Consider the following 21097-nt stretch of genomic DNA (forward strand, 5'->3'; position numbering starts at 1 on the left):
AATCACCATAGTGATAAAACAGTCGCACACTCTGTGACCAAGGGAACCCAAATAGAAAGATCACACTTTCCTATCAAATAACTTAGTTAAGCACTCTAACTAAGAACAATACTTGATCTTGCTTAAAAGCTTTGATCAAGAACATAAGTCAACTATCTTATTTAAAAGCGTAAAGAGTGGGAATAAAAACTCAACTCATTACCTAAAGGCTTTTGAGTGAGAACAGATAACTTGAAAAATAGACAAGCAACATACAATTTGCCACACAGTATCAAAAGATACGTGGGAGACTTGAAGCACAAGAGACACTAAAGACAGCAGACCTAAGACTTCCCCTAATTTGTAATTCTTCATATTTATTTCCATTAGGTTAGGGTTCTGTTTAAATATTCTTCTGAAAATCCATGGGCTTCGTAACCTTTCCCCTAATCTTTACTTAATCCATATGCTAAGGATTGCAACAAATCTGTAGAGGCGTCTTTTTGAATCTTGAAACAAATCTCCAAGTTTCCTAAATTGTCCAATCAACAAATTTTAGAAACTTTAATTATGATGTGATTTGATTCTAAAGTTACAGATTTAAATCTTCTTGACTTGTGAATATTATTGAGATATATCTTAAAAGAAATATCAAAAAATCAAATAAAAACTGTCCAAATTTAAAACAGCTTGTACTGATGTTCTGGTTCAGAATGTCATGACATATGTTAGAACATATGTATTCTATATAAGATTAATTCCTTTGTATCAGTATTGATCAAGATGTTATGACATCTTGCTCAACTTCTGTTAAGAACCATGTTTTAGCAATATTGTTGTCAACCACAAAACCATGGAACTAACAAAAATCCACGCATTTGTGCATTTGCTGGATGAAACAAACAATATATTTGCTTCATTGACATAATCATCAATTTGAACCACATTTGCAGACTTGTATGAGCCATGTTTTTTGTTTGGACAATCCTTCTTCCAATGTTCAATTTATTTGCAACAATAACACTCAGATGTTTTTCGATTCTTGGATTTATATCTCCTTTTTCCAAAAACCTACTTTACCATTGTTTCGCCCACGATCTTGATCACATCTCACATACAAATTGTTGCCTTGAGTTTCTTCCTTTACACTTTGTCTCTTTTAAAAATGTAACATTAATCACATCAAGATTTATAATGTCTTTCTCGTAGGTAAGAGTAGTCATCAAGTGGTAGTAAGAACTTATAAATGAGCACAACAAAATAATTGTTTTTTCTTCGTCATCAATCTTCATCTCAAGCCTCACTAGATCGATGATTAAATTGTTGAAAACATAGACATATTACAAATAATTTATTCATCAACATCTCTGACATATACTACATCTTCAATTTGTTCTAAACATCTTCGGTGTCGTAAGGTCCAAGATATCATACATCACCTCGTCTAAAACGGATAGGTGAATCATTCACGTGGCCTTCTCCTTCATCTCTACTCAACTGGTATCCTTCATGTCCATCAATTTTGTCTCACGCAGAACCTTCTGTAAACTTTATTAAGCCAACAGATCATTAACTCTCATTTGCCATAATCTAAAATTACTCGTCTCGTCGAACCTTATCACCTCGAATTTCACACTAGAGTTAATATTCATATGATACCATTTGTTAGAACAACAACCATTATAGAATAATAAAGAGAACCAAAAGTAAAAGACAATGAACACAATCTATATTTGTTACCGTAGTTCGGCCAATGATGTCCACCTCGACGACTATGAGTAATTATAGCTCCCTTTAATTTAGTCTAATTATTATGGTTATAATGTTACAAAAATTATATAAAATACTACGGCTCAATTTACAATATTACCCTTAAATCGTAATGTTGTAGCCACTACCCTCACACTTTACTCAACTACTCATGATAAACAGTTAAGCCTAAAACCCATTTTGAATTTCCACATATAATGTTCTACTTTGTCTTAATATGAATATAATCAACACTTTGTGTACTTAGTGAGTGATGGATTAATCCTCATCACACTCAGTTAAGCCCCTTAATTTGCAATACCTTTATTAATGTTGGGGAAAACCAAAGCATAGAAGAAAAAAAGAGGAACACAATCACAATACAAGTATATAACGCAGAAACTTCAAAATTTGGAGAAAAAACCACGAGCATTGTTAATAGACAACGAAAATATAACACTATCTGGAAATTATTACAACACATAATATACCATCAACTAACCCAGACCCCAGTACACTCACACATTCCAAAATAAATATTTAACTATATCTAACAACACTCTAATACAAGAGTATAAGAAAACAAATAAAGTCAAATACAAGTTTAAAGTGTTTTTGAATGATGCATCTTGTAACGAAAAAGCTTGAATTCTATATATAACGTTTAATTCTCTATTCATTTACAAAACTAAGTGATGTGAGACTTCAAAGAACTTATCCTATATATAGTCTTGGGATCCTTCATTCACAAAATTAAACAATGTGAGACTTATTCAACATATATATTTTCAACAAATTTTAACAATTACTCTCTCCGTCTTAAAATAAGTGTCAAATTTTAAAAAATATATATTTGTCATTTTAAATTACCACTATAATTTTATTTTTATTTTTTTAATTATACCCTCTAATAAATTCTTTTAAGAATTAATTTGATAAAGTCACAATTTTTTTTTATTTCATTGATTATAGTTTCTTAATATATGTGAAAGTGTCAACCACACTTATTTTGGAACATAGTAACTAATATTTTACCTTATCGAATATTGTAGTCATAGGAAGCTTTTTCACAACCACAAAATTGTGATGTAAGTCATTAACCCTCTGGATTCATTTTGTTTTGATCCACAATAAAGCATCTCAAGAAAGATGCTCGCTATCTCCTTTGTAAAATCTTCAGCTACGTTCCAATAACTATAGTTGTACCAGATCTCTTACCCCTCGCTTACCCCCTATGTTCAAGTTGTCTAGGGATATACTTGAAAGAAATGAAATGACTATGAACATTATAGTTGTACAAGTTCATTTTTCTAATCCCTCTCAACTAAACCATTTAAACTCTCCTCCCACACTTCCTATAATTTTTAAGGTTGAAACTCGCCATGCCTAGACACAACCTCTAATTATATGCAGAATTTACACTCAAATCTAATATTGGTCACTCCTGAAGTATTTGGGTGCCTAAACATCCTTTTAACTATTGAGTCAAAATCTGTAAGCTTTTTATTTAGGCATCTCCCGATTAAAAAAAATGATTTCGCTACCCCTTAGATCAAATTCAATGGCCAGAAATTGAGTAGGAGGAAAAATGCAGCAGAGGATCTGAATCATAAGTGTATCAACCATCACATACACAATTTTGGGTTACAGCTATTTATTCTGTTGCACTCATCAACGGTTAACATATACTTCATACCTTTACTTAATAACAACAATGGGCATCTCTTCGAATCCTGTAAGTAATGCTGTGCTGTAGAGAAATATGTAATACTATCCATCCAAGTAAAAAGTGGAGTTCTGAAATGTTCTAATTCATCAAAGTCAGATGCTTTGGCCCTAACTGCTCTATCATCTTAATAAATCTTTAATTATTAGTCATCATCCAAGCTACAATGTTCAAAGGTTTTTCATTTTCAACATAGAATCCAATTCTTAAATTAGTTTTACTCAACCAAAGTGATTTTGATATTGCAAGTTTAAGAAGATACAAAGATCAACTGTGAACACTAATTAAGCAACAATTACACATATACGAAGACTCAACAAGCTGAGATTAATTAAACAAGTCATTACAAATGACTAATTACTAATACAACCTAACCCCCAAAACCGTAAAGGGTCCTGCCTTGCCTCTTGAGCGCATAAACAACATCCATGGCAGTTACTGTCTTGCGGCGAGCATGTTCAGTGTAAGTGACAGCATCACGAATAACATTTTCAAGAAAAATCTTGAGAACACCACGAGTTTCCTCATAGATCAAACCACTTATACGCTTCACACCACCACGTCTAGCAAGACGACGAATAGCAGGTTTGGTGATTCCTTGAATGTTATCTCTAAGAACTTTACGATGACGCTTTGCACCGCCCTTTCCAAGACCCTTTCCTCCTTTACCTCTTCCTGACATCGCTGATTGATTACTTGCAAGATCTAGTTTCTTAGTTGGAACTTCTGAATTTTCGATGCTTACTTTACTCAATGTTGTTACAATTTTATATAGAATTTGAGAGGATTAATGCTTTGCCGTTGGTTAGGATAGCTATCCGTGTGAAAGACCTACTTGATGATGTGAACCGTTGGATAAGAAATTATTGTGAAAAATGGGCATCACGCGGACCGCCACGGTGGATTTCTACTTTCGGTGTGGCGCTAAAGCAATTTTCATTTGATGGCGGAGATTGACTTTTGATTTTTGAAGGACAGTGTCGATCATGACCACTCAGATTCAGGATTATCTCTAAAAAAATAAAATTGATTGCATTTTCTTAAAGTTAATTTATTCTTTTTCTTCAAAAAAATTTAGCATTTGTTTTGTTTCAATTTGGAGCATGATTTTGATTTTAAAATTATAATTTGCCCAAACAATATTTTTTGAACTTATACTAGTAATAGTTTATAAGTTCGTATGATAGTAAAAGACTTGTTTAATATAACAGTCTTTTCATCACGAATTTATAATTTATTTTATTAATTTATAGTAGTTTATTCTTCAGACGCTATTTTAAATAGTGTTTTAGCTCATAGCTTATAGCTTATCATTTTTTCTTTTATTAATACCTTTATAAATTTTAATTAATTTAAATATAAATTTAATTATTAATTAAGAAATATTTTTTATGTCATTTTACATTTATCAATTAGTTAAACAACTAATTTAGCAGCTTTGGCTTCCCTACTGTCAGTTATTGGAGTTGAATATAGCAGTTTGACTGAATCGATGTAGCGATGTTGGAGTTCGCGGGTGGAGGTTTTCTGCTTTGTCCGCGTTTCCTTTGTCGGCTTCTTTGTAAAGGTTATGGAATGCTGGCAGTTCTGCTGATATGGATATCAATATAGCAATTGTAGAGTGTAGAAAATTTTCTGGATCTTGTGCATCTAACATGAATTTCGGTTCTAGGATGGATTGGATCCTGATGTCACATTATGTGGTAGTGGTGTATTTTTCTGTTTTAGTGGTCTGGTATGGATGCTATTTTGATAGCAGTTTGTAATATAAGTTAAGGATTTTGGCATGGCTCATGCCCTGTGCTTTTTAATAAATTAGTTTGCTGTTTCAAAAAAAAAACTAATTTTACCAAACATTTTAATTAGCTTATCCTTTGATGCATAAGTATGAGTACTGTACCCGGTGTAAGTACTGGTACCGGTACGAGATAAGTTATTTAAAAAAAATCAAGGTTGAGATACGTTGATAAAATGTAAGAGTTTTCTATAAAATATATGCGTAGAGAACTAGATTGTTAAGTTCACAGCAAAACATAATTATAAAGCATAAATCAAAATTAATGTTAAGATTCAACAATGAAGAAATTAAAATACATAAATATATTGATATTTGAGAAAACAACAAATTTCACTCGAAATTAAATAATGAGAAAAAATGAAGTACCACGAGTACGGTACGTGTACCATGTACAGGTGCAGACCTGGTACGATACTTTACCATATTATAAGTACTCATGCATCAAAGTTTATCAGCTATCGGTCATCACTCATCAACTATAAACTACAGTATAAACTATTAGCCGTCAGTCATAAGTTATAAATTAATTTATCATTCAACCGTTAAGTTTAGTCTTTATAATTTTTTAATCAAATGTTTGACTTCTACACGGTAATTTATTATTGAATATTTTTTTAAAGAGTTTAAGGATAGGGCACTGTCAGTGTAAATCAGTTTTACACATACGACCAATCAAAATGCTTTAATTTGCCATGTAATTATAGTTTTTTAAAATTAAAAATGGGTTTTATTATGATACATGTCTCTCATTGGTTGACAGTGTAAAAATATTTTACAGTGTCATTTCCTTTTTTTCCCTTTTTTAAATATGAATCCAAACATAAATTATGCAAGAAATTAGCATTCAATACCCTAGATTCAACTCCCAATGTATTTACGTCTTTTAACAAGTCCCTTAATTTTGGTGGTGAAGTGTTTATTGATAACTTCGTCAATTGGCCATAGATTAATACAGTATATCTTTCAATTGAAAGCCTTCATTAGTGATATCACATGCTTTCAATGATCCTTTCCTCTGGCACTTTTCGCTAACAATTTGACCCTTTTCTTTAGCAATGGTAACAACTTGAGCATCATCACAACATACTCATAAAAATTAGCTTTAATAGTAGGGGTCGGTGTATCAACAACATAAGCAACATGAATCTCCTTCCAAGGAACAAAACCTTCAAGAGCTTCAGAGGAGGGGATGAACTTGTCTTCATAAATCCAACATAACCTAACCTAATAATAATAAACCATGTCTTCATCCTAATACTAGCAGACAAAATACCATTTCTATCAAGAATAGTTTGGGTGAGAGAACGGTAAAACAAGGGACGACCGGGGTTAGCCTTGCAGAACATTATGTGATCAATTATGAATTTCACCTAATTGATGTTGTCCTTCATGAGAAAAATCCACATAAGAAAGAGATCGATGTCGTCGGCACTTGCCCAATTACCAGCCTTCCTATAGAGAATCTTCATAGTCACCCAATGAATCATCCACATTTCACACAACTTATGTGAAAATGTGCAGAGTACAAATGACCTTGAAACAGGGTCTTCAAAATCGAATGAACAAACGGGAATGGACAATAATCAGACAACTGACTTTGAGGATTAATTTACTCACCATTGTTTTCCCGCCCAAGCACTTTTAGAAAATAAGCACTAGTGAAAGTTACCAACTTTCCTCTAAATCAACAAACCAGTCCATTACCGCCACTATCTATCTTCACATTGGAGTATAATGCCTTCAAATGATCAGAATAGCATCAAGTGCTTAGAGTCAAAAATTTCTGTAGTTTATGTTTTACAAAATCGACTAGAAAATTTATTAGAGGTAACAACTTTAAAAGATAACAACAAATCGATTCATACACAAGATTATCATTAGATTTTTAAAAGAAAATTACACACTAATTGATACCAAGAGAAATAAACTTCATCCTAAACCACTTCGTAAACAACCCTAGAAATGGCACTACATTTAAGAACTGGTAAACTTAGTCACAGCTTTTGTTCCTTCAGAGACAGCATGTTTGGCCAATTCTCCAGGAAGAACAAGCCTAACCGCAGTCTGAATTTCCCTTGAAGTTATCGTTGGCTTCTTGTTGTATCTCGCAAGTCTCGAAGATTCACCAGCAAGCTTCTCGAAAATGTCGTTGATGAAACTGTTCATGATACCCATGGCCTTGCTTGAGATACCAATGTCAGGGTGAACTTGCTTCAGAACTTTGAAGATGTAGATCTTGTATGTCTCCACGCTCTTCTTGTTTCTCTTCTTTTTCTTGTCTCCGGCGGCGGCACCACCGTCCTTAGGTAGCTTCTTTCCGGCCTTTGGCTTCTTCTCAGCAGGAGCTTTCTCTGCTATGGTGGACTTCTTCTCCTCTACGGGTTTCTTCTCCGCGGGCTTCTTCTCTCCCTTTGGCGCCATTGAAATTGAAATACTGTAATTGATAATTTGGAGAAAAATTTAGGGTTTGGAATTTGATTTGGTTGATAACTAAATGTTGCGGTGATTTATATAGAAGAAGATTCTCGGGCAGCTATTGGCTTGTGTGCTTATACGCGGATCGATGACGTGGTACTTCTTTACCCTTTACGCTGGTTTTCATTGAGACATGATGATAGACGGTCACGATTATTTAGCACATGAGTTTAATTAGTGAGTTTTAAGGTCTTTAATTGTATATTTAATTTGTAGTATTTGTTTAAGTTTTAATATTAAATTAAAAATAATTATTGAATGGCCTGTAAGTTTTAGTTTTTTAAAAATGACATGAATATAGTATCTTACTAGTATGTTTTAAGATATGTACTATAATTTAAGGTAATTAACTTATTATTTGTAATAATATTTTAAAAATTAGATATAACCATCCCGTTCAAGATCGAGAATCGGAGATGACTCTTGCCCATAAACCTTACAAAATTGTAGGTATGTCAAAATTAGAGTAAAACTAGATTGAATTGGAGCCGATTTTTTAAACGGTTTTGATTCAAAGAAATGCAATTATTATATTTTTTAATAAAAAATTAAAAATAATTATTATGTTAGCACCAATACTTAAAACATTTTCTCTTAACAAAAAGGAAACTATTTCTTAACACAAAAAGAGCAACACAAATTTCTAAGTTATAACTGTAATTTATAGTTTTGTTTCTTTAAGTGTACCATTATATCGCGTAGTTAAGTCTATCATGATCTCATTGTATTAAGTTTGTAATGAATTTGTGAAAGGTTATACTAGACTAAATCTCGTAGTTTTTATTCTCTAACTTTGAATGAACAACATTAAAAATTTGGTGTTCTTGTTAGTTAATTTTTGTGTTATTATTATTATGCTCTAGAATTAATTTTTCTAGTTGTCCATTTAAATTATACAAGTTTGGAAAAGTATTTCACTTGAACATTATATCCGGTAGTTAAAGGGCTAACTGCAAATCTGATTAACATTAGTTAACTATGTGACTAAGGTCTCAAAGTTAACTTTAACCAGTCTGAATGTGCTGTGACAAACGGAGAAGGTGGAGTTGTCATGAAGGGAACCAGATCTTAAGATAACTACTATATATCTCCTTAAGAAACTGAATGCTTCTCAACCTGCTTGATGTCAAATGAGGATGAAGCTAAAGTATGGCATCAAAATCTTGGACATCTCTACCGGAAGGGTATGAAGAAGGTCATATCTAGTGAAGTTGTCAGAGACATTCCCAAATTGAAGATTGATGAAGAAAAGATCTGTGGTGAATGTCAAATTGGGAAACAAACAAGGATGTCCCATAAGAAGCTTCAACATCTGACTACCACGTCTAAGGCCCTTGAGTTACTTCACATGGACCTAAATGGGACCTATGCAGGTTGAAAGTCTTTGAGGAAATAAGTATGCCTATGTTGTTGTGGATGATTTCTCTAGATTCACCTGGGTGAGTTTCATCAGAGAAAAGTCGGATGTCTTTGAAGTCTTTAAAGAGAGAAAGGGTGCAATGTGGTCAAAATCAAAAGTGACCATGGGAACGAATTTGAGAACTACAAATTTGAAGAGTTCTGTTCTACTAAAGGAATAAGTTATGAGTTCTCATCACCTATTATTCCTCAAAAAAATGGGATGGTGGAACGAAAAAAATATGACTATCCAAGAGTATGCAAGGGTCATGCTTCATGCTAAGAAACTCCTATATTACTTCTGGGTTGTAGCTATGAACACTGCGTGTTAAATCCACAACAGAGTGACCATCTGATCTGGAACACCAGTTACTCTCTATGAATTAAGGAAATGGAAGAAACCAACTGTGAAATACTTCCATGTGTTTAGAAGTAAATGCTACATTCTGGCTGATCGTGATCAAAGGAGGAAAATGGACCCGAAAAGTGATGAGGGTATATTTCTAGGGTACTCTGTCAATAGTAAAGCATACTGAGTGTTTAACACAAGAACAAGGGTGATGATAAAGTTAATAAATGTTATGGTTGATGACTCTCCTAAAGAAAATATTGTCACAGAAGATGTTGGAACATTATTCCCTCTGGATTACTCAGAAACATCTGCTCCTGCTGAGAATGTTGAAACATCTCCTCCTTTGGATGTTACTGTTGCTGACTCAAGTGATAATGTAAAAGCTGCAAACACTAAGAGAGTTGACAAAGGATCCTCTATCAAGATTCATAAAGATCATCCTAAGGAGCTAATCATAGGAGATCTGAAGAAAGGGGTAACAACCAGGTCAAGAAAAGTTATGTCAAACTCCTGCTTTGCGTCGAAAGTTGAACCAAGAAATGTCAATGAGGCCTTGACTGATGAGTTATGGATTAATGCTATGCAAGAAGAGCTTGAGCAGTTCAGAAGGAATGAGGTTTGGGATTTAGTACCAAGACCTGAAGCAACTAATGTCACTGGAACAAAATGGTTACCCATCTATCGGGTGAGAAAATTAACCATATCATGGTTACTCTCATCCATTTGATGCCCGAGCGCAATCACAAAAATTGTGGTAACTGTTGACATTGCTTGGGAAGAAAATCCCATGCCTAAGGGTTAAGTGTTTTGATCGAAATTGTTTACGGGTGATCCCGACCCTTGTAATAACGAATGGGTAGTCATCGCATTGTCAGCGAATATCGACACATTCGTATGCAAATCTGCCATTACCGACATTGGCATACTATATGGTTGTTCACGACCATTCATAGGCATCGTGAAACTGGGAATATAAGACCTAAAATCGTTGGGCACTGTTGGCTTAAGATTCAAAGGATGACTCTGTGTTGTTGTCGTGGATAATATTGCCCCATTTTGTACCATCGACGGTATAACCGCCTTATTGGCTGTGGAAACAATTTCTTTTGTCGAATTCGTAACGAATGTGTCTTCCCCTGAGGTATTAGGTGGGTGTTCTCTATTATTTTTATTTCTTGGATTCACCATTCTAGTATATTTTCTCATTGTCCTATTAGGATAATCTTTGGAAATTCTACCACTCCTTAATCTCATGCACACTACAACTCAAAAGTTTTCACAAACAAAGAACTCTATATGTAAACATTAAAAGAGATCTGAAACTTAAACTTTGACACAGATTTAAAGTGATCATATTTTGCTACCAGAGATAAAAAGTGAAGTTCAATGTTAGAATCAGGATAGTTATTCAACGAAAACTGCATGAAAGTTATGAAGGAGAAAACCATGAAATCTAACACAGATTTAGTCATTTGACCTTAAAAAAATCAATTTCCAGGTGACAATGAACCACAATGAGGAGTGATCAATGGAATATGAAAACATTATCCCAATATTGAAATAAGTTCTAGATGATATTTAATTATGTTGTTACATTTTTTGTAAACTTTACATTTAATATAGATAACAACTTTTGATTACAGCGGAACGAAGACCAATGCATCTAAAACAACAACACAAACAGATAAAAACACTTAACACTGTAAAATATATAAAATCATACAACAATCAAAACAATATTATCTGTTTGAGACATCATATCCCTAACATGATTGCCATTCTTAATTGGTAACCAACAACGTTGGATTTTATCACAGTCTTCTGCTATAGATTTTGTAACCAACAAAGTTTGTCTATTCTTTTAACTCTTTCATCACCCTTTTTAATCTCTACCAATAACCAAATATTTAAGCTAGTCTCCAATTGCTTGAAACTCTAGTCACGTTAAAAACGAATTTTCATCAAAGACTTGGTTCTTGACTTAGAAAATGTTGTGAATACAATGCCACGAACAAAGTATAAAATAAGGGATGAATAAAGGACAAGGAATAAGAGGAGAACACAAATATTGGTTATAACTGCTATTCTTTTACTTTCTCTTAAAACAAGATTACAAGTTTACAAGAATAACAAATAACCTCTCTCACCCTAAATTAGGATTTGCAGCTTAGCAATGATGAGAGACTAGTATGCTATTTATAATAAAACCTAACATACTAACTAACGGGCTTTTTCCACAAGGCCCATTACACAAGCCAACTTAATAAACAAGCTAACTTAACAAATTAGGGTTTAAACACTAAAACCTAATTTAACATGCTAACGACCCTAGCATCTTCGACACAAGCATGTGAACAACCTTCGACTTCATGCTTAATCCTGTCGAACCAAGAAGCTACCCTTCGACCATACTAGAGTTCGATCCAATATCTCTCAAATCTCCACCTTGGATCTAACTCTACAACATCAAGGAAACAAACTAGCTTTCTTCGTGCAGCTTTATCAACTGCATACAGTGGAAAAACTTGCAACTCGACAATGTCTTGGTGATCATATCAGCAGCATTGTCTTCAGTCAAAACCTTCAGCACTTGGACTTCTCCATGCTCGAGTACTCCTCTGACGAAATGAAGCCTCACATCAATGTGCTTAGTTCGCTCATGATAGGCTGAATTCTTCGACAGGTGTATTGCACTTTGACTATCACATTTAACAGTGATACCTCGACCTTGAAGTTTCAGCTCCTTCGCAAAACCTTCAAGCCACAATGCTTCTTTCACAGCTTCAGTTAGGGAAATATACTCCGCTTCAGTGGTTGATAGAGCAACAACCTTTTGAAGTGTTGCTTTCCAACTAATTGCAGTGCCAAACATAGTGAAAACATATCCAGAAATAGATTTTCTGGAATCCATACAACCTGCATAATCATAGTCGACATATCCTTGTATTACTGCTTAACTATCTTCACCCAAGGCTCCACCATAAATTAGGAATCTATTCAGAGACCCATTTATGTACCTTAAAATCCACTTCAATGCTTGCCAGTGAGCCTTTCCAGGGTTCGCCATGTACCTGCTTACAAGACTTACTGCATATGCTATGTCGGGTCTAGTACAAACCATAGCATACATCAAAGAACCAACTATATTAGCATATGGGATGCTATTCATATAGGCTCTTTCGACATCAGTACTGGGACACTGATCAATACTCAGCTTGAATTGAGGGTTTGTTGGAGTCACAACTGGCTTCGAATTCGACATACCAAACTTTTCGAGAATCTTCCGTAGATATGCCTCTTGAGATAAGCATAACTTCGACTTCTTTCTATCTCTTTGAATGTCAATTCCAAGAATCCTGGAAGCAGCTCCCAGATCCTTCATATCGAACTCCTTATTGAGTTCAGCCTTCACCCTCGTCACATCTTCAACATTGTTTCTTGCTATGAGAATATCATCCACATAAAGCAACAAAATAACAAATGAATTACCAGGTCGAAATCTGAAGTAAACGCAGTGGTCGAACTGACTTCTAATGAAACTTATGCGTGCCATGAACTTGTCGAATCTCCTATTCCACTGTCGAGGAGATTGTTTCAGCCCATACAAAGATCTCTTTATCTTGCACACACAATCTTCCTTCCCCTTTTCGACATACTCTTCAGGTTGCCTCATCAGGATCGTTTCATCTAGATCACCATACAAGAACGCAGTCTTCACATCCATCTGTTCCAGTTCAAGATCGAACTGTGCCACCGTGGCAAGCAACATTCGAATGGACCTATGCTTCACAATAGGAGAAAACACATCATTGAAGTCGACACCTTCTTTCTGAGTGAAACCCCTTGCAACTAACCTTGCCTTGTATCTTTTCGACGTCACTCCTTCAATTCCTTCCTTAACTTTGAAAATCCATTTACAGCTGACTAACCTTGCCCCAGCAGGTTTCTTGATCAGTTCCCAAATATGATTATCATGAAGAGATTTCATCTCATCATCCATGGATTTCAGCCATTCAGTCTTATTTCGACTCCTCATAACTTCCTTGTAGTCTCTAGGTTCTTCGTCTAGAACCTCACTTGCAGAGCTTAAGGCATAAGCTATAAGATCTGCATACCCAAGTCTCTGAGGTGCCTTGATGACTCTTCTCGACCTATCTCTCGACAATAGGTAGTCATCGTCAGTTTCCTCAACTTCCTCAGCATCTTCTGCTGCTTCTTTGACTTCATCAGGGATATGCAATTCAGCATCAACATGCTCCACCTCAACAGGAATCTCTACCTGTTCCAGCTCTTCGTCAGATGTTTCTGTACTTCGATCAACATCATCAATTTTCTTAAAAGCCATTTCAGCTTCACTGAAAACTACATCTCGACTGGTGATACACCTCCTGTGACCTGGCTCTAGGCACCATAGCCTATAAGCTTTGACTCCTTCAGGGTATCCCATGAACATGCATTTCAGAGCTCTAGGTTCGACCTTGTCTTGCCTAATGTGAGCATAGGCTACGCAGCCAAATACTCTCAGTTTGTCGAGATCTGGTGGATGTCCCGACCAAACTTCTTCAGGTGTCTTCATATCTAATGCTGTCGAAGGACATCTGTTTATCAGATATGTTGTTGTCGAAACAGCCACAGCCCAGAACACCTTCTTTAGTCCAGTACTAGTCAACATGCATCTGACTCGCTCCAAAATAGTTCGATTAAACCTTTCAGCCAAACCATTTTGCTATGGAGTACCTGCAGTAGTTTTGTGCCTTGCAATACCAGAGGCAGCACAAAAACTGTCGAATGCCTCATTGCAAAATTCAAGGCCATTGTCGGTTCTCAACCTCTTGACCTTTCTGCCAGTCTGATTTTCAACCAGAGTCTTCCAACTTTTGAAATTCTCAAAAGTTTCATCCTTAGTCTTCTGGATGAATACCCATAATTTTCTGGAATAATCATCTACTATGGATAGAAAATACCTTGCTCCTGAATGTGATGGACACCTTGCAGACCCCCAAAGATCAGCATGGATGTAATCAAGGGATCCATGTGTTCTTTGTTTGCCTTTGTTGAACTTCACTCTGCAAGATTTTCCAAGTACACAGGGTTCACAGAACTTCAGCTTTTCGACTTTGTCTCCACCAAACAGATTTTGTTTTCCTAATTCGACCAGACCCCTTTCACTGACATGGCCCAATCTCATGTGCCAGATTTCTGTTTTCGACAAAGGTTTCGTGGATGAAACATTTGTCGAACCACTTACAACTTCAGCCTCAAGGGTATACAAGCCTTGTTTCTTCACGCCTCTCAAGACTTCCTTCGAACCCTTCATGACTCTTAGGATACTTTTCTCTCCTTGGAAAACATATCCTTTCTTGTCGAATTCACCAAGAGAAAGCAGATTTCTCTTCAAATCAGGAACATACCTGACTTCAGTCAACAACCTTATTGACTCATCATGGATCTTGAATCTCACAGATCCAACACCTGCAATCTTGAAAGCCTTGTTGTTTCCCAGCAATACTAATCCACCATCTTGATCACATAATTCCTCGAACAAGTCTTTGTTTGGAGTCATGTGCCAAGTGCAACCTGAATCCATAATCCACTCCTTCTTAGAGTCACTGCTTGAAACCACAAGAACATCAGATGATTCGAAATCATCTTGAACAATGACAGCATTGCCATTATCCTTACCTCCATGATATTTCAGGCGTTCAGGGCACACCTTTCTTGTGTGACCCTCCTTCTTACAATGGTAGCATCGAATGCCAGATGCTTCGCCACTGTAAGACTTCAACTGGCTTTTGCCTTTCTTCTTGTCGAACTTACCATCCTTTCGTAAGAGTTTTCCTTTAACGGCAAAACCTTCGCCAACAGTCGAAGGTTTATGCTCCTTTCGTTCATTCAAGTCCTTAGAGTACAAGGCTGATTGAACTTCTTCAAACGTCAGGGTCTCCCTTCCATACAAGAGAGTTTCTTTGAAGTGAGCATGTGATCGAAGCAAAGAACACAATAGTAACAGCGCTTGATCTTCATCATCGATCTTCACATCAATATTTTCAAGATCAAGAATCAGCTTGTTGAACATATCCAACTGCTCAGCCAATACTTTGTCTTCAATCATCTTGAATAAATACAAAGCTTGCTTCAGGTAGAGTCGATTTACCAGCGATTTGGTCATATACAAACTTTCAAGTTTTACCCATAACCCTGATGCCGTCGTCTCCTTTGATACCTGCCGGAGAACCTTATCACCAAGGCTCAACAAAATTGCGTTGTGTGCTTTCTCGATCATATTCGTCTTCTCCGCTGCCGTCAATTCTGCATTCATGGCTGCCTCTCCCTTCAACGCTTCCAAACAACCCTGCTGAACCAGTAGGGCTTTCATCTTCAAGCGTCACAGACCGAAATCATTCACTCCGGTGAACTTTTCAATCTCATACTTTGTTGAAGGCATCTTCTCCATGCTCACCGCACCAATTTGTTGTGAATACAATGCCACGAACAAAGTATAAAATAAGGGATGAATAAAGGACAAGGAAGAAGAGGAGAACACAAATATTGGTTATAACTGCTATTCTTTTACTTTCTCTTAAAACAAGATTACAAGTTTATAAGAATAACAAATAACCTCTCTCACCCTAAATTAGGATTTGCAGCTTAGCAATGATGAGAGACTAGTATGCTATTTATAATAAAACCTAACATACTAACTAACGGGCTTTTTCCACAAGGCCCATTACACAAGCCAACTTAATAAACAAGCTAACTTAACAAATTAGGGTTTAAACACTAAAACCTAATTTAACATGCTAACGACCCTAGCATCTTCGACACAAGCATGTGAACAACCTTCGACTTCATGCTTAATCCTGTCGAACCAAGAAGCTACCCTTCGACCATACTAGAGTTCGATCCAATATCTCACAGAAAAATATGCCCATAAATATTTATGTAAACCAACCAAAATTTTAAAAAAAAATTAAGAAGAGATGTGAGAAAATAGTTCACATCTATTTATACAAAATTTCCTATTAAAATATAATACAAAATATTATACAATTATATTTTATAATCTATTAAAAATAAAATTAAAAAAGAGCACAATTACATCCAATTGACGTCTCTTTTGAACGATTACAGCACAATTATAGTTCATACATCTATAATATAAGAAGGGAAATGGTTCTGGAAAACACCACTATGTCCCTGCTTCTATATCTGCCATGTGTCTAAAATAGGGGTATTTGTTGTCCAAAATTTACTTTTTCCAACCGATGATGTCACTTTGTTCCATTACAACTACATAATTACTAAATTTTGCCTTTGGTTGTTAGGAATAAACAAAACGCTGATGTCACGTAGCTCTTTTTGTTTCCAAATCAACCAAAGCAAACCTATTTTGATGCTTTTTCACATTTACTTCATCATATCACTTTTAATTTTCAAAACCCTTTCTCTTTCTTCATCCACAAACTTTTTTCTTCTTTCTCTCTCTTCCTCCGTTCTTCTTCTTTGTACCACCTTCTTCTTCTTCTTACAAATTTGAAAGAAAAATATCTTTTGACACTCTTTCCCTCTCTCTCTCGTCCTTTCCTTCACTTTCTCTCTTCTTCCTCCTTCTCCCTCTTCTTCTTCCTTCTTCCTTCTTCCTACATATGCAATTTGTATTCTTTCCTGACACGGTTTGTTCTGTTGAGCGCTGAGGACGATGATGAACACAATGATGGTGATGTTGATGTTGTTGGGTTCGTGATGAACGATGTTGAAAGATTTTAGATGAATGAGTTGAGTTGGTTGAAGATCTATGAAGATGATGACAAAAGCTACGAATCTGAATCTCGGGTGAGGTATTTCTGGTTTTTGTTCTTGATCTCTCTTCCTCTCTCACGATTCTGAAGGGTTTTGATTTTAAGTTAAATGATGAACAAATTGTTTAGGTTTTTTTTATGAATATTGGGATTTATCTGTGTTTGAGGTTTTGATGTTTGATGAACAATGTTCTTCTGATAATTTCTGAAGGGTTTGTAAAATTGGGAAAATGATGAACTAGGGTTTTGGTTGTTTTTGCTCTGCAGCTGTTTTCTTGATGATTTTTGACCTTATCCATTGTCAATTCTCATTAACATGACTTTTTTTCCAGATCCGACCCTTCCACGGGATTAGGGTTTCAGGAGATCTCGGTCGCAAGTTCTTTTCCAATATGGTATGTTTCAAGTTCCAACCAATGTTTTGTTGTTCTATAATCTTCGTTGTTAGATTGTTGTGTTATGAATCTTGGTACAAAGACTATTTACTTTGGCTGAACCGACTTTTGGTTTTTGTTTAGTTTTGTTTTCTGCAGGAACTTTTTGTGGTGGTTATGCAGATTGGTTAGCAGAATTTTGTGGGAAGTGGCGGTTTGAGTCGGTGATGCAGCCTGTTTCTTCGGGAACCAGTTTGTTATTCGTTTCGGTTGAGCTTTATGCAGGGCTGCAGTTCTGATATGGTTTAACTTTTTTTCTTAATCTCTTGACGTTAAAAACATTTTGTTGTACATACACGGCAACTTCATATCCATCTTAAAGTGTCGGTTTTTCTGAATGTTTAAATCTCATCAGGTATGCATTTAACTTTAAGGTTTTTGTGTAACATTGAAATGTTAATTTACTCATTTTCTTTATATTTTTCATATTTGATGCTTGTGTGATCTTATATTCTTCAAGTATTTTTCTTTCTGCAATGTTAAATCTGTTCTTGTATTTCCAGTCCAAAGATGCAGTAAGTAAAATTATCAAAGTATTACTTATGAATCATGCTTCAACTTTTGTACACACTTACACTAACCAGGTACCTGTATAATTGGTGGATTTAAAATTGGTTTCAGTCTTTGATTGAATTAATTCTTTACCATCATATATTATTTTGATGGTACACTTTTTGTGGAATGAGAAGCTTACCCTAAAAATGTTGTTTCCATCATATTGAAACAAGCTGTGAGGAATAAAGACATGTGTGCATGATTAGTGTAAAATGTTGACTATAGCTACTTTAAAGTAGCTATATTTATTGAAATAAGCCTTTGGTCTTTTTCTTGAACCAAAGGCTCTAATACCATTTGTTGGGGGGAGTTACTAGGAGCATTGATACAAAGTTAGGAATTATGCACCTTGGTGAGAGTCACACCACTTATCCACCTAAAACCTTAAGGTGATAGGTGTGTGGGTTCTTCCACTTATATATTCTCAAGTTACCACATTTCTATCCAATGTGAGACTATTTCCCCACATTGCTATCCTGTACAATTCATTATGACTAGATTAGCATTTATAGGAAGAATAATCACCCTTCCCTTATTTAGATAGATTTATAGTCTATAAATACCTCTTATGTATTCTTCATAAAATATATAATATTTTCTCAATTTCTACATGGTATATGAGCCTATCGATTGGACCATGGGCCGCCCACTGTTAATATCCATGCACCAAACACAAAAGAATGTTGGGCGTGAGGGGGTGTATTAAGAAGATCCTAAAGTCACACATTGATTGGAGATAGAGTATTGAAATAGTTTATATAGAGTAACACTCATCACCTTACCAACCGATTTTTTAAGGATGAGTTTGGTCAAATTCTAATATGGTATCAGAGCCTATCGATCGGACCATGGACCGTCCATCGTTAATATCCATGCACCAAGCCCAAAAAGAGTGTTGGCGTAAGGGGGTGTGTAAGAAAGATCCTAAACTCCCACATTGATTGGAGATAGAGCATTGAAATAGTTTATATAGAGTGACACTCCCCACCTTAGCAACTAGTTTTGTAAGGATGAGTTATGTCAAACTCTAATACTTATGGAATCTATTAACAGCACTAGAATCTTACTCACTACTACATTGGTGAGAGCAACTTGTTATAGGTTAGGATCATTGTTATCTACCAGAGATAAAAATGAGATTCATTATGAAGGAGAAAACTATGAAATCTAATACAAATTTAGTCACCAGATTTGACCGTAAAAAAAACCAGTTTCCAGGTGACAATGGACCACAATGAGGAGTGGCTAATGGAATATTATTGGGTTGCACTACATAAAGGTTGGTGTGACTGCATAAAATTTCAATCCTTCAAACTACATAAAAGTTGGTGTGACTAGGAATGGCAAGCATACCCATACCCGTGGGGCCTACCCGAACCCGAGTCAACTGAGTTTGGGTTTGGATTCGGGTGCGGATTTGGGTAGTGTAAAACCCGCACCCGAAACCCAAAATCACACCCGCTTATATATATATATATATATATATATATATATATATATAAGAAAAATATATTTTATGTAATTTTGTGCGGGTTCGGGTTTGGGTTAAAAAACCCGAATCCAACGGGTGTGGGCGTGGGTGTCATTTTGCCACCCGAACATTCTTTGAGTTGTAACACTCCATATTTACATAATTTAATTTAATTAATTTAATTGAATTATGGGGAATTATTTGGAATTATTGAGGATTATGAGGAATTAAGCAATTGGGCTTGAGTTGAGATTAGTAAATAGGGGGTGCATTGGTAGGCCCTATTACTAATTAAAATAATTTTATTTCATTTTTAATAAAATAGAGGGAGTTGTGGAATAGAGAAGGTTACAACATTTGGAGAAGAGAAACACGTGAAAAGAGAAGAGGAGCATAGAAGTGCGACAGAGGAAGAGCGAAGAATCAACCTTCAGGTAAGGGGGGACTCTTCCATCTATCTTCTATTATGGGGTTATAGGTAGTAGAATGGAATTGAACATGTTGCTCATGCTAATTGAGTTATGCTTAGGTTGTAGAGATGTTAGGTTTTGGGAGAATTGATTAATAATGTTGTATTGATCATGTGTGGTGTGAATTGGATGATTGAAATGTGTTATAAATGTGTTAATTGTGTTTGTGGTTGCCTTTTTGGTGTTATAATGCATTTGGGTGCGAATTGGTATGGATTCGGGTCGATACGGTGTTGAAAAGAATGGTGTTTTTCTGATACAGCAGCGTAGGAACCGGTTCCCAGGTGGGAGGAACCGAGTTCCAATAGTAAAAACCAGAAGCGAAGGAATTCTGTTCAGCAGGAACCGGTTTCCATGTAGGTACAACCCGGTTCCTAGTAGTAAAAATCAGAGAGGAGTTTCTGAAGGATTTCAGGAACCGGTTCCCACGTAGGGAGGAACCGGGTTCTGCGTGACTTTTTCTAAAACTTTCTTAACTTTGAAAACTCCTAACTTTTAAACCGTAAATCCAATTTTAGTGCCGTTTTGAGCATAGTAAATCTAATCAAATGATTTACATGATAAAATAGTGTTTTGAGTCGTGACTCGAAATTATTTTGAAACACTCGATTTTAATTGGTTGTGGTGGTTTATGTGTACAGGTATATTAATGAATATTTCACCTGTATGATGTTGTGGTTGTAACCGGTGTTTGTTATACATATATTGTTGGTATAAAATATGTGTTTTACCATGGTTGAGAAATAGCATGATTGTGTATAGCTATTGATTATTGTAGTTGATGATTATGACATTTGGTTGACTTATGTGGGTGATGAGCATGTTATGGTTGATACATGCATTTCATAATCATTGTGTGGCTGATCCTTGACGATGGTGGATCAGTGGTAG

General features: G+C 35.5%; 2 protein-coding genes and 1 long non-coding RNA gene across 4 annotated transcripts; 1 reads left to right on the top strand and 2 right to left on the bottom strand.

Annotated features, from left to right (window-relative positions):
• Nucleotides 1-3703: 3703 nt before the first annotated feature.
• LOC131624145 (histone H4) lies at nt 3704-4260 on the bottom strand. The gene has a single exon (XM_058895122.1). The coding sequence runs from the start codon at nt 4134-4136 to the stop codon at nt 3825-3827; it is 312 nt and encodes a 103-aa protein (XP_058751105.1). The 5' UTR covers nt 4137-4260; the 3' UTR covers nt 3704-3824.
• Nucleotides 4261-7110: 2850 nt separating this feature from the next.
• LOC131624116 (probable histone H2B.1) lies at nt 7111-7720 on the bottom strand. Its single transcript, XM_058895100.1, has one exon. It carries the CDS (start codon nt 7671-7673, stop codon nt 7227-7229), a length of 447 nt encoding a protein of 148 aa, XP_058751083.1. The 5' UTR covers nt 7674-7720; the 3' UTR covers nt 7111-7226.
• Nucleotides 7721-16919: 9199 nt separating this feature from the next.
• LOC131624117 (uncharacterized) lies at nt 16920-18518 on the top strand. Of its 2 annotated transcripts, none has more exons than XR_009290468.1 (3): nt 16920-17315; nt 17609-17671; nt 17795-18518. It is a non-coding gene; the product is annotated as an uncharacterized LOC131624117 (long non-coding RNA). The 2 variants fall into 2 exon arrangements; XR_009290469.1 differs by having other exon boundaries at nt 16920-17310.
• The last annotated feature ends 2579 nt before the right edge of the window (nt 18519-21097 follow it).

The sequence above is a fragment of the Vicia villosa genome, unplaced genomic scaffold, assembly GCF_029867415.1.
Source record: "Vicia villosa cultivar HV-30 ecotype Madison, WI unplaced genomic scaffold, Vvil1.0 ctg.000106F_1_1, whole genome shotgun sequence".
Classification (NCBI taxonomy): domain Eukaryota; kingdom Viridiplantae; phylum Streptophyta; class Magnoliopsida; order Fabales; family Fabaceae; genus Vicia; species Vicia villosa.

Bases quoted from the DNA above. Each gene is read 5' to 3' on its own strand.
- LOC131624116 (XM_058895100.1), bottom strand. From the start codon at position 7,673: ATGGCGCCAAAGGGAGAGAAGAAGCCCGCGGAGAAGAAACCCGTAGAG.
- LOC131624145 (XM_058895122.1), bottom strand. From the start codon at position 4,136: ATGTCAGGAAGAGGTAAAGGAGGAAAGGGTCTTGGAAAGGGCGGTGCA.